Raw genomic sequence first — 14,051 nt, 5'->3', positions numbered from 1 at the left:
CCGTGTGACCTTGGGCAAGTCACTAACCCCAATTGCCCTACCTTCCCCCCCCCTCCAAAAAGAAAAAAAAAATTTAAGCGTAGAAAAGCTAAGGTAAGGATAATAGTTTCCAGGTATAATACTTTTAAAATGATTTCTCATGTAATACTTCATCTGCAATAAAGACATCATCTTCCTCCTCCTCATAATTCCTATATATACATATATATATATATATATATATATATATATCACTTTTTAAAGTTTTGTGAAGTGTTTACCAGACATTATCTCACATGATTCTCCCAAAATAATGTGAAACAGTTAATAGTATTATGCCCATTTTACAGATAAGGAAATTAAGGCTCAGAAAAGTTTAAGTGACTTGTTCAGGATCACACAACTGGTACATTTCTAAGGCAAGATTCCAAGTCATGGGGGTTTAAACTCCATCTGAGTTAGACATAAGGAAGAGCTCATCAACAGACTGGCTAACCATAGAAATGAAGAATGTCTTCTTAGGCAGAATGGCTACTCCTCAGTGTATTCAAGCATAAGATGTACCTAGGATGATTCAGCTTTTTAGGCATAGGAAAGGACCAGATGAACTTGCAGGTTTGCTTCCTGCACTGCCATTCTTCTGAGGAGTGTCCTGAGATGGACTGGTCCTTGGCTTCCACCCTTACATTTCATCCCCAGATCCTCGAAGGATTAGGTCCCACAGAGAGTAAAGCATACCCATAAATATTTATGGGCCATTCCTACTGTAATCTGCCCAGAATTCCAGATGTGCTATTCACAGAACAGAACTGTGTTCTCTGTTTTATTAAAAAAAAAATGGAAAAAGGTAAAGAATCCTCCCCCTAAAGAAACATTTTTCCCTTGCACTGGGTAGATTCTCATCTTCCCTATGAACATCATTTTTTCTCGGCTTCCTCAAGAGGGAAGGTTTCCATACAGCATCACTGTCTGTGCATTCATCTCTCCCTTCCCCATGATGTCATTATCAGTTGGCAAACTTCCCACAATGAGAGAAAACTGCTCCTTTATAGGAGGTCCCATGATGCAGAACACGTCGCCTTGAGTTGCTTCCTTTTTTCCAGGGTGTGAAGACTGAAACATTTAGTTGCCATGAAGAATTTGATTTTTAGGGAGTGGATTAAGGAAGAGACTTTTTCATTCTGATCTTGCTTCCTAAAGGGAAGATTAGAAAATGAGCCGCCATAAAATGCTGGCTCCCCTCAAATGGATTGTGAATTTGGAAAGAGACATTCCAGACAGGACAATGAAGGGTTCAAATAAAAGGGTGAAATCCTAAGCATCTTTAAAGTCTGCCAGTAACCAGTAAGAGTTGCTTTTGAAATTTACATGAGAGCAGCAAGAAAGAAGAGGATATTGTTGTTTTGTGATAAAAGGTCAGTATCCTGGTTAGCTAATCCAGAGTACCACTGGGACCGGAGTTTGGAAGATGATGCCCTTGGGATCAGAGAGGGGGAAGCTCTCAAGAAAGACCAAAAGAGCCCCTGGAGAGAGAAGAGGTTTGGTGCTGAACAAAGCCCAGGAAGGAAGGAATTGGGGAACATGGAGAGTAGCATTTAAAATCCAAGATGGGAAATTCAGAGAGTGGTAGTCAAGGAGGGAGTCTCCTAGACTGGCCTCTAAGAAAGAAGCTAGGCACTGAGGCATAGAGATCTACTGGAAAAGTCGAAAGGGGTATGGGAGAAAATATGGGAGAGATCAGATTAGAGGAGGGGATATCCTGTGGGACTGCTATTTTGGGGTGGTGGATAGGGGAAAAACAGAGAGAAAATTTGTAACTCAAAATCTGGCGGAAACGAATGATGTAAATCAGAAGTTAATAAAGCATTAAAAAAAAAAAGAAGAAGCTAAGCTGGAGGGGGAAATTTCAGACTATCTAGTAAGCCTTCCTGGAAAGAGCAGAGCATGTCATTAGCCAGAAAAAAGGAAAGTGAGACACCAGCAAAAGGCTGGACCCAAGGGGGATCAATACAGGAAGCCTGCAGAAAAGACCATTTTCTGTTCTTTTTTATTTGAACTCTCAGTGGCAGTGAGAAAGCGCTATAGAATTAATTGGTAGAATATCAAAGAAATCTAACTTAAGGTTTCTGTATGTTTGGTGCTAAAAAATACTCTTGCAATCTCTATATGTGTACATCTCTTCACCTACCCTAATCATATTATAAACACCTCGAAGGCAGAAACCGTTTAATTTCCCCTTTGTATTCCCATACCAAGAGGCAGAATGATATGGTAAATAGAACACTGGACTTGAAGGGAGTGGGCCCCGGGTTTGAATTTTGCCTCCAGGCTCTTATAAACTAGGAGACTCTGAACAAGCAACAGTTTCTCTGGGTTGCAGTTTCCTCATCTGTGAAATGGGGAGATAGTAATAGTCTCTACCTTATAGAAATGTCATGATTATCAAAAGTGTCAAAATTATAAATAGTGCTATGCCAATCTTGAGTGACTAGGCGGCACAGTGGATCATACACACATATGTATGCTGCCATTTTTATATATGTATACACACACATATATTTATTTGTGTATATTCCAGATCTGTGATTTCATTGGCATGAGGAAAGTCTGTGTAAGGAAACTTCTGCCAAGGCAGATCAGCATCTGTTCTGTTCTGTGCCTCCCTGGAGCATTGAATGTTTAGGCAACTTGGCCAGTGTCACATAGCCAAGACTTGTCAGAAGACTTGAACTCAAGTCTCCCAGACTCCAAGGTTAGCTCTCTATTCACTATCCCATCCTTCTTCAGTCATATTAGTGCCACAGGGCAAGGAATCTGCACTTTATCCTATGAATAATAGGGAGTCACTGGTCTACTCAGCAAGGAAGAGCTATGGTCAGGTCTATTTTTTGGCAGCTCAGAGAAGGGTGTTCTAGAGAATGAGTGGAAATGCTAGAAACAAGGAGGGGGATATTAGATGAGGCTGAAAACTGGGGTGCTAACACTGGGAGGGAAGGGCCTGGATGGATCAAGTGTCAATGAATCAGAACGCCCTCTGGGCTTGCCCCTGCACACTCCTGAATTTGCCACCCAATGTTGGATGAATGCTTGAGACTGTCTGGATTATTTGGAATATTTATAGTTGGCAAAGGAAAATGTTATCAGTCAGCACTGATTGGCTATTCCCATGTTGTGTGTGCAATCAGTCTTCTTCAGACAGCTGATACGGAATGAGTTAGCTGGTGGGGTGTGGGGAAGGGAGGAGAAAGAATCTGATTTCTTCCAGTTCCATTAGTCATTCTTTCCCAAAGGCACAAACAAGTCTGGCTTTTCCCAGAGTACTTTTCAGCATTTCTCTAAAATGTTATCTTCCGAGGTTTCCCATCTGGGCTGCTTGGTCACTCAGTGCACGAAGCTAACAGTCCCCTCCGACGACACATTTTCATCTGAACAAGAACCTCTGTCTAGTGCTTTGGGGAGGGGCTCTGTCCAGTTTCTTACTTTTCTTACATTTCCTTACTAAAGCCATTCCAAATCTTGATCCAGATGGCAGCTTGGATCTCACAACTCATAGCCAATAGCTACCAGCCCAGTCTGACTGATCAGGCTACAGATTCCAAACCATGATTGTTAGAGAGAGCTGTGCTGACTAGGCCACCAAAGACGATCAGAAACAGGTCCCTGTGGGATGGAGGAGTGGTGGGGAGTCAATTGGCTTGGTCTAGACTATTTCTAGCAATACTTTGACAGCCTTGGGTTCTGGGACTGGAGCTTTGTATGCAACAAAAGATTGAAATTCCTCACTGTCTGCTTTTCCCACCCCAGGCTCGACTTATTGGCACTCTCTCTGGTTAGTGCTTACGTAAGAATTTGGAACTATAAACTGAAACTATTTCTTTTTTTCAATGGGCAGTGATGGAAAAAGATTATCTCTGCAAAGTCAATAGGAGATAACTCACATTTGTATAGTATGAAAATGCAACAAACACTATATTCAGTCCTTGTTATTGTGTGCAGAACACTTGTGCAAAGGCCCAGGGAGAAGAGAGAGAGTTTAATGTATGGTCCTTACCCTAGAGGAGATTACAGTATAGAAGGGAGGGAAAGGCACCAAGAGAGATAATGCTAACAATACAACATATGATGGACACTAATATTAGGAGGAAATGAAACTTCCATGTGAAGTCTTGGAAAGATGCATAGGAGAGGCTTCAACCCAGGAAGTGTGTTGTGTGAGTAGGCACTCACAGGTGAAGAGAGAAAGGAGTGTATTTCAAGAACAGAGAATATATCACCCAGGCAAAGGCATGAAGACATGAGAATGCATTGTGTTTAGAAGAGACAGAACATTGTCAAGAGCGTCTGAAGCATAATTCACATGGACGGGGGTAATAAATCTTTACTCAACAAGCATTTATGTGAAATATCACAGGACACACATTTGTGTTGCAAGATGAAGTGCTGGAGTATTCATATCAGTGTGGTCCCAGCTCCACCAAAGTGTCTAAGTACACATCTTACTCCTTTTCTACTAAACTATAAGGTCCTTCATGGCAGAGACCATCTCTTGATCTTCACGTCACCCTCAATGATCAGTGCAGGGTCTCTTACACACAGTAGACACTGAAAACATTTGTTGAATCAAATGGAATGTAGCCCTTGGCCCTACTTCATTCATAAAACAGGAATAGTAATGATGTAATGAGACCTTATTTCCCTGCATCCTTTAAGCATAGGCTATGTATCCCTCTGGGCAGAGTGGCTTAAGTGAAAGCAGATTGACAGCACAGGGATGGAATAGTATTCAAATGCTATTTATCCCTTGAAGTTCAAGTGCATCTATAAAATGGTCACACTGGACACACTGGACAAAGGTATCTTCTTTAAAAATGTGTAACTTCATTTGAGAGTCAGCATTAGAAGTTTATGAAATAGGGGCGGCCAGGTGGCTCAGCGAGTAAGAGCACCAGCTCCAGTGTCGGGATGACCTGGAGATCAAATCCCGGGCTCAGATACTCAGCACCACACCCAGAAATAACTGGCTGTGTAACCTTGAGCAAGTTACTTAACCCCGATTGCTTAAAAAAAAAAAAAAAGAAGTTTATGAAATAATCATGGATTTCATGACGGGCTCAATATTTTTTTTTTTAAATGAGAATTGCCTCCAAATGTCATGTGTTGGTAGTAAGCTCTATTTTTCTGGAAGTATCCAAGCCCCTCCTCATCCTACGGGAGACAAGAAATGCAGAAGAAACCAATGTGAGGAGATGAGTGATGTTCATGATAAACCCTTGGGGTTTAAGCAGCTCATGCCTCCTATTCCCAAACCAGTTTATTAGTTTAACCAGAAGGTAAAAAGATGCCAGAGATGCCAAAGGAGAAGAATGTAAGCAGCTAAAAGCACATACAAGCTGGCCATTAGGAACAAAAGTGATATTTTAAAATATGGCATTAAATAAATGAGGCTATTTTATCCCACTGGGCATTTTGATCATCTTTAAAAATGAAAAATACAGGTTTTATACAGTGCAGTATATAAATCTAACCTTTACATATACAGTATATACAAGTAATCACATTGTGCTCTGCTGGGGTCATTCAACCACACATTCTCACTCAGTGTTTCTGGACTGACAGCCCGAAAAACAGGCTAAGGCTCCAGTGTCAATCCATGTCATACGCTGGCCACACTGTGGGGCCCATGGTCATGTCACCTGCCACTTTCTTCCTTCCTCTTGTCAAACTTAGGATGGACCTGATAATGGGCATGAAGAAGTGTGAAGCTGGGCATCTTTACAGTGTAAAATTCACCATCCCTGGAAAAGTCTGAGCAAGATGCAAGGCATCAGCAATTTGATTTCTTTTTCTTTTCCATGTATTATGACTCTGCAGACCTTTCCAGGACCCCAAGCTTGATTTATTATGGCTGTTCACAGAACATAAATGAGACACAACTTTTCATAGTCGCATTACAGAGTTGGCACAGAGAAATATATGTATATAATCTCTATTTTATAATCTCACTTCACTTCATCTTTATTTTTAATTTTTGGAAAGCAGACTAATATTCTGAGGAAAAAAGTTTTAAAAAGGACGACATTCTGTAAGTGCTTCTTACGCGTCAACATCAGACATATATGGCTTTTAGTACAAATCCCTAAAATTACTTCCACCACACCTCAGACTCTGGAGGAAAATGATGTAGTTGGCAATAAAAATTTCACTTCCAAGTGAGACAGAGTAATAGCAGCTATGGGGGTCCATATGCAATATTAACTTTTTTATTCCATTTGGAGAATGTACCTTAAGAAACATTTTAGTTGGCATGCACCCCCTGACCCCACAAGGCTGTCCCCCACCCTGCCCTGGGGAGGCTGTGGGCTAGGCACAGTGATGCTACAAAAGTTAATAATAAAGTAAAACTGGGCACTGCTACAATAAACAGGCACCATCTTCAAAGGCAGCCAATGGGTCAAGCAATGCTCAGGAATCAATTCCTTCACAGACTCCAAGCCACCGATCTAAGTCAGTCTCAAAAGAGTTCTACACCTGAGGAGTAATTGCACAGAATGATGAGGAATAGCGACTCTGATGGCAGAGGCCTGGTGTGATATGCATCTGTACATGCAAAAGGCATTTATCCAGAAAAGGCAACGACCGAGTCCGCATATGTAGGGTGTTTTTCACTTCCTTGCCTGGCTGGTAAGTAACCAAAAACACGAGTGTTTGTGCAAAAACAAGCATGACCCACTTTCTGAATGTTTTAGAAGGGAAAACTAAAGTGAGTATCCTGGTCCTGAATGGGTGCCCCCGCCCCCAAAAAAATGTTGGTTGGAGAAATTTAATGATGATAAAATTACTTTCTCTCCTCCCCCTCCAGAAAGGCAATTTGTTGAGTGAATGGATCAAGGCAGACATAGATTTAGAGCTGGAAGGGACCTTAGAGGTCACTGAGTCCAACCTCCTCATTTTACAGATGAGGAAACTGAGGCCCAGAGAAGGTAAGTGACTTGCCTAAGGTCACACAGGTAGTAAGACGCAGAGCTGGGATTTAGACTCAGGTCCTCCAACTCCCAAATCTAGCACTCTTCCCAATTGAGCTTCTTGCTTTATATTTTGCAGGGGGGAGCCCAACCTCCCTCCCTACTCCCCATTCCAGGCTGATAGGGCGTGGCATGTGCAGGCAGACGCCATGGGGCACCGGCTTATCCAGACCCTTTCCAAATCGGTCTTTCATGCAGCTGATGGTGGCTCTTCTAGTCCTGCGTTTGTTTCTGGTGGCACTTGATTTTGAGAGGGTTTTTTCCTCTTAGAAAAATAAAATTTGAAGTTCATGTTATAAGTAAATACTGGCACAAAGGAAAATTCGCATTCCTAGGATCTGATTCCGTTTAATTGGAAGGTGTAAGGCTATGTATGTTCTTGGTTCCTTCTTTTTTCCCCCTATAAAAAAGACCATATCGTCCTAGACCAATGTGCAAATTTTTTCCCATAGTCCAGAATATCCCATAAAGTTCCTTTTATATATATATATATGTACATATATATAAAATATGTTTATGTTTATATACACACATACACAAAGACGCATATATATTTCTATATGTGGGTAACTGCATTCTAGTCACAAGTTGGTCAAGGAGGACACTGTGGTGGCAGTTCATCCCCTTCATCTCTAATTGATCTCCCAAGTCCCCAAGGTGTCTTGCACACGGCATACACACAGCAGATGCTTAATAAATATTTGCTGATTAGATGAAGGCCCCCTAACACTGGGTGGTAGCTGAAGTCCTTCTGCCAACCTCCTCAGGCCCATTCCCTGCTTCGGCAAACTGAGTCAGTGTGGCAGCCCTCTCAGAGGGTGATTTTGCTGTGTCTGTTGCTCCAACAGCCTCTCTTTGCTGTCCTGGGCAGGGTCAGGCTGGTTCGACTACGCAGTTTCACCTGTTCATCCACCGTGTTTTTTTTCCTTAGGATGAAGTCAAAGTTTACCTGGCTATTCATAGCATAAAAGACATTTGCAGTATCTGGAATGACTAATTCTGGAAGAGAGAAGAAACAGAAAGAAGTAATTATATACTTTAGGCTAGCATTGACCTCAAGGGTCATTTTCAACCCTCAACTCTTCGGTCCACTCACCCCCCAAATTCCATCAGTGGTCAAATCCCAGGGATGCCCCTGCAAGACGTGCCTGCAATCTGTCTTCCTTCTCTCCATGTATGTTACCATTTGGAGCCTTGCAATGGCCTCTCTAATTCATCTCCCTCCTTCAAGCCTCTCCTCTGTCCAGTCCATCCTCGACAGGGTTACCAAAGTTTTTCAGAGCTCTCTATCGCCTCGAGACAAAAATACAAACTCCTCATTGGGTGCTTAAAGGCCTTCCTTCACGTTCTTACGCCAGCTTACCTTTCTAAACTTATTTCACAGTACTCCCCTTCAGGGACAATCTGTCCCAGTCAAAATAAACTTACCTTTCCCAAGCTGAGGATCCCAATCTCCTACTCCCAAGCTTTTGTACAGACTCCCATGTGGTCTTCCTCACCTCCACCTATTAGGATTCTTTTTTTTTTTTTTTTTGCTTTTTGGAGGGCAATTGGGGTTAAGTGACTTGCCCAAGGTCACATGGCTAGTTTTTGTGTTAAGTGTCTGAGGCCGGATTTGAACTCTGGTCCTCCTGACTCCAGGGCCAGTGCTCTATTTACTGCACCACCTAGCTGCCCCACACCTATTAGGATTCTTAGCATCCTTCAAGGCTCATCCTACCTATAGGAATCTGATCCTGCCCCCTATCATTAGTGTTCTCTTCCTCCTTAAACTAGACTTGATTTTCCTATTTAAATGCTGTCTTTCCCTGCCCCATCTCCCAGGAGAATGTAGGGCAGGGATTTTATCACTTTTTTTTCTTTTTAGGGCACCCAGCCTAGTACAGAGCTTTGAACATAAAAATGCTTGTTGAATTGAATTGGTATGTGAAGCATGCAAGGCCTGGGACGTGCCCTGTGTTCCAGAGATCTGAACCGATACAGATATCAAAACCTAGAATGGATGGCAACAATTTTTTTAATCCTGACTGTAATTCATATGTTATTTTCCAGATGGAATCATCAATTAGATGCCTTCTCAGGTCCCTTTCATCTCATCATCTTTCAACTAAACAAACTTGTAAGTTTCTTCCCCTTCACACCCCCACAGCCATCCCATTATCATATAGATGAAGAAAACTGAGGCTCAGAGGGGTAAAGCAACTTATTAAACCCTACATAATGGCAGAGTCAATACTAGATCCCAGACCTATTGACTTCCCCTGCCCTGTCTTTCCTCCCAAAGACAAGGAACCCATAGTGAGAACAAAAATAATTTTCGCAAAGCTCTTAGTCAGTCCATTCAAACCAGAACTAGATCCACATTTTCCAAAACTAACCAACATCCAAATATCCCATGCAGTGAAGCAGAAGTGAACCACTATTTCCTTATGGTCTGACTCTTGCCTCACTCAATACCCTGCACACTATTATGCAAAGATAATTAATAAAAGTCAGACCAAGCTCAATGACTCCCAGTCTTGACTTTGTAATATCTAATGACTTGGTCCAATTGCCTCTAGGAGCATAATAAAATTCTCATTACAAAACTAATTTTCATGCACATTAATTTTAAAAGTGTATAGGACTTAGGGGTATAATTGCCCCAAACAGGAAAAACAGCAACAGGATATCACACCTGTAGTCATGCTTCTGGATGGCATGGAACTGATTAACAGTAAGTGTGAGATTTAGGTTGTTTCGAGGGATCTATTCTCCTATATTTGGTTTAAGGGGCAGAACCTGGACTACGAGTCTGGGAATTGAAGTTCTAGCCTCATCTCTACAAATTAGCTGTAATTCCTTGGGCAAATAACTTCACTTTTCTGATGTCAATTTTCTCATCTCTACAATAGGAATGTAGTATAATAAAAATAGTTCTCAAACATTCTGGCTTTAGGATCCCTTTATACTCTTAAAAATTATTGGGGACCCCTCCCATCAAAAGCTTTTGTGTATGTGGGCTATATGTATCAATATTTAATTTAATTAGAAATTAAATCACATTAGCATTATTCTTAAATTTGTTTTCACCTCACAGACGCAGTGAAAGAGTCTCAAGGACCTTCAGGGGTGCCCAGACCATACTTTAAGAATGCTTTACTAGATGTTTCCTGAAAGCATTATTACATCTAATATGCTTGATTATGTATTTGTGGCACTGAATTCTATAGAAAAGGCTTCCCTATAGTTATATCATGCATTGGATTTCACTTTCCAAAGTAAGTGAGTAATAAATTAAAAATCACTTGTTATAAGCAATGGTTCTCTGGGAACTGGGAAGAAGAGATACAATGGAAAATCTGGGAGATATAAAAACAAAAGAATTCAACAAAAATCTTTAACACACACATACAAAATCCTATTAGGTGGAAGAGAGGTCAGCTTCCCAGAATAACCATCTCAGAATTTTAAGGAACTCCAGAGGCCATTTCTGATGTCTCCAGAGGACACCTTTGAGTAGCGAGCATCACAATGCATTGAAAGGTTACATTTACTTTCTTTGGGATATGGAAGAAGAGAAATGTTAAGTTCAAGTGTTAAGAGTAGGAGTTACTGGTACCTGAAGATCAATCATAAATGAAAATAAAGTTTTTTCTCTGAAAATATCACGTTAGGCAAAGGGAAAATTCCATTTGCAAATCTTCATTCAGTTTACAGACAACTTTTCAGGAACACACTGCTTAGGTAAAGAGTGTTCGTGAGAGAAAATGGGGCTTTGGGCAACTGAAGCAAGTTTGTAAAAACAGCTGGAACTCTGCTGCGTACATTACAAAAAAAACCCCAGAGGTTCTTGGGAAAAGGCTTTTTTTAAGTCTAATTTTTTTTTCCAATCCTATGAAAGATGCCACCCTGTTTCCTACTCTTAGCTCCAGAGTAGGGCTAATATAAAATATAAATCTGTTTAATTTACCATGTCCACTGCCTATATTCCAAATCTGCAGAGAAGTGGAGAGCAGCAGAAAACTCAGACCTCAGTCCTGGCTCCCCCATTGCCAGGGTCAGTGGGACTGCCATTTGACACTTGTAAGCCTCACTTTCCATGAAGCAAAGGGTTAGCTTGATGATCTCCAAGGTTCCTGCCAATGCTCCCATTCTGTGCACCTGAGAGCCTATGGCTGGAGATGCCTGGAACAGCTTCACCTCACCTTTGTCCTCTGAGATGACCTGGACAAGCTCATAATCCTCTGCTGGGTCCGAATCGAGGTTATGCTTCAACATGGCCCTCTGGATAACAGCGGGAGTTTTATCCTGGCTCGTCAACTGGAAAGATTTGAAAAAATATCAAGTTCCACGTCTCATGAAAGCTTTGTCCCTTATGGCCCATTAATATGGCATTACCAGATCTATCAAACCCAGCCCTGTAAGTGAGTCACTCAGTAAACACTTACTAAGTGCCTGCTATTGGCCAGGCACTGCTAAGGGCTGAAAAAGCCTCTGAAACTACTCTGAGATTCACCCTCTGCCCTGCCTTAGAGCCTACACAGAACACATCACTGGGGTGGGGGAGCAAGAGAGGCTGAGGGATGTTCAGGCTGGAGGAAGTTTCTGACAACCACTGCTGATGGAGGACAAAAAATCGGAGGATCTGGAGTCGGGGCTGGGCGCTACCATGCACAGACCGTGCAAGCTGCAGCAAGACACCCAGCCTCCATTTTCTTCCTTGTAAAATGGGGATAACACAACCAGAAGTCTCTGCTTCATTGAGCTGTTCTCAGGCTCAAACACCACACAGATATGAAGCACACCCAATAAGCACAACAACAATAATAGTAGTTAGCATTTATATAGTGCCTACTGTATGCCAGGGGCTTTGTTAAAAACTTTACAAAAATTATTTAATTTGATCCTCACAACAACTTTGAGAGGTAGTTATTATTATTCTCATTTTACTGCTGAGAAAATTGAGGCAAACAGGTTAAGTGACTTGCCCAAGGTCACACAGTCATAAGTGACTGAGCCTGGGTTTGAACTCAGGTCTTCCTGCTACCAGGCACAGTGCTCTAATCACTGCACAGCCTAGCTGCCTGGCAGTGATGACATCAGCATTGCCATACTTCATACTCAAACATTCTGCCACTGGCAGCATCTACACAGAGCACAGAACTACTCGTGGGCCTTTTACGTAGCAAAACCTCTCCATGGCTTGTAGCAAGGGCCACTTGGCTTGACAGTCCAAGGGGATTGCTCCTCAAGACCCTATTTTCTCCTCTCTCCAAGAAGACTGCTCATGAAGCCTCTGTGTGCCATGAGGGCACACTCCCTCCAAAGGACCTACTCACTGACTTGCCAGTATGCAGATCCTTTCCTGAGGGCACGGCTGTCGCTACAATTGCTGTCACTTATGTTTGGAATCAGAGATGAGAAGGGCATAGCTGACTCCCTGGAGTTTCCAAAAGTTGAGCTACAGAGTTAAGGTCTCTAGAATGCCAGCTCTCCTCCTGGAGCTCTCTGTCTTCTATGAGCACTAATACATGCTTCAGAGCAACAATATTTAATCCTGTTTTCCTGAGTTTGGGACGTCTTGGATGCCACAGATGAGACCATTTTCAACAGAGGGAATGATAAATTATATATATATATAAAATCTATTCCATCTGTTCTGGAACAACAGCCTTTGGAGCGTTCACTTCCTGCTGCTTACAAGCAAGTCTCCCGTCCATCCGTGGTAAGCGGTTTTATTTTTGTTTGCTTGTTGCTTTCTGTTCAGGGGCATCAACAAATCTGAAGATACCAGCACAACAGGAAACACATTTTTTCCTGAACATTAAAGGTTTCTCAGCTCCATTCCTATCCTACAACATGCCTCATGAAGCAAATGATTCTGAACAAAGTTCTGAAGCTCAATTTATTAAAATCAGCTTCTTGAAAACAAATAGCAGTGGCCTTGCTTATCTTCCTGTCGCTGAGACATCTGTGATATGAATTTGCAAGAGGAAAATAGGTACACGTCCTAAGTCTGGAAGAGGAAGATCTGTTTCCTGTCAGCCTGGATGAAATGCTCCCACAAATGGAGCAGACAGTCGGAGCTACCTGCACACAGCCAGGCGTGACAAGCACGAAAGGCGTTTCATGAAGGATTACCAGGAGCCACTGATGGATTTAGTCAGCCAAAGGCAAATTTTGTGTCTCAGGATAAGCCCAAGAGATCTTTAGTTTCTTAACTGAAGAATCTATAACCTCTAAACTTCCCCTGACATTTACAATATCAGGGTAAGGGTGGAGGGAACTTTCTCTAAGTACTTATCCTTTTGTGCAGCAACCTATAAAAGCAATTCCCAACTTATTAATGGCCTATGTGTCCTAAATCTATTTTTAAATGCTTTTCTTTAGAAGCTAGAATGCATTTTTTCCAAGAAATAATGCTATACAAAGTGGGTAGGTTCTTAGGCCAGCCTACAAAAGCCCTATTTAACTCATAATATACTGGACATTACACGTGCACACACACATACATGTGTGTGTGTGTGTGTGTGTGTGTAACTGATAGTATATAACACTGAATCTAACAGTGGTTAGGGGGTGGAGGGAAAGAATGTATTCAGAGTTCCACAGAGCCAAGAAATGAATGTTATCTCCTCCCCTCCTTCAGCGATGGGATGGAGGAGGGGTGCCCCCCCCTCCACCTTTCTTCCAGCTCTCTGGAAGTTTCAAGCTATTGGAGGTGGCTCCTGTGGTCTAAGGTAAGGAGTTTGGGGTGAGGGACAGGGTCTGGTGCTTGACTGGTTACAAGTAAGGAACCAAGTTGGGGTCAAGCTCTGGAGGACACTTTATTGCCTCTTTGTCAGACTCTTTCTTTTCTTTCTAAGGCTCAAGAAATTAACCTGTCACCTTGCCTTCCACAACAACCTGGTGTAGCTTCTAAGCAGAGATTTTCTCCTTCCCTACTTACTTTGAAACAGAACTAAATCTTTAGAGAATTTCTAAGGAATTTTAACACAAGTGACAACAGGAAAGCAGACAAGAAGTCAAATGACTACTTTCTAGGTACCACCCTCCTTTTTTCATTTA

At 42.0% G+C, this 14,051-nt stretch overlaps 1 protein-coding gene across 4 annotated transcripts in view; it reads right to left on the bottom strand.

Moving 5' to 3' along the window:
- Window positions 1-5,853: 5,853 nt before the first annotated feature.
- The window catches only part of RGL1 (ral guanine nucleotide dissociation stimulator like 1), a 284,890-nt gene continuing 276,692 nt past the window's right edge, over window positions 5,854-14,051 (bottom strand). For all 4 annotated transcript variants that reach the window (XM_069074410.1, XM_069074408.1, XM_069074409.1 and 1 more), the window contains 2 exons: window positions 11,189-11,303; window positions 5,854-8,000 (listed from right to left, as the gene is read on the bottom strand). In XM_069074410.1, the coding sequence (XP_068930511.1) occupies window positions 7,813-8,000; window positions 11,189-11,303 (303 nt within the window). In that variant the 3' untranslated portion in view covers window positions 5,854-7,812. The remainder of the gene's footprint in view (window positions 8,001-11,188; window positions 11,304-14,051) is intronic.

Source organism: Petaurus breviceps, unplaced genomic scaffold (genome assembly GCF_028583685.1).
Source record: "Petaurus breviceps papuanus isolate PSGF00001 unplaced genomic scaffold, PetGlider_PUasm1.0 90895, whole genome shotgun sequence".
Classification (NCBI taxonomy): Eukaryota; Metazoa; Chordata; class Mammalia; order Diprotodontia; family Petauridae; genus Petaurus; species Petaurus breviceps.
This window is presented reverse-complemented; position numbering and strand designations above follow the sequence as displayed.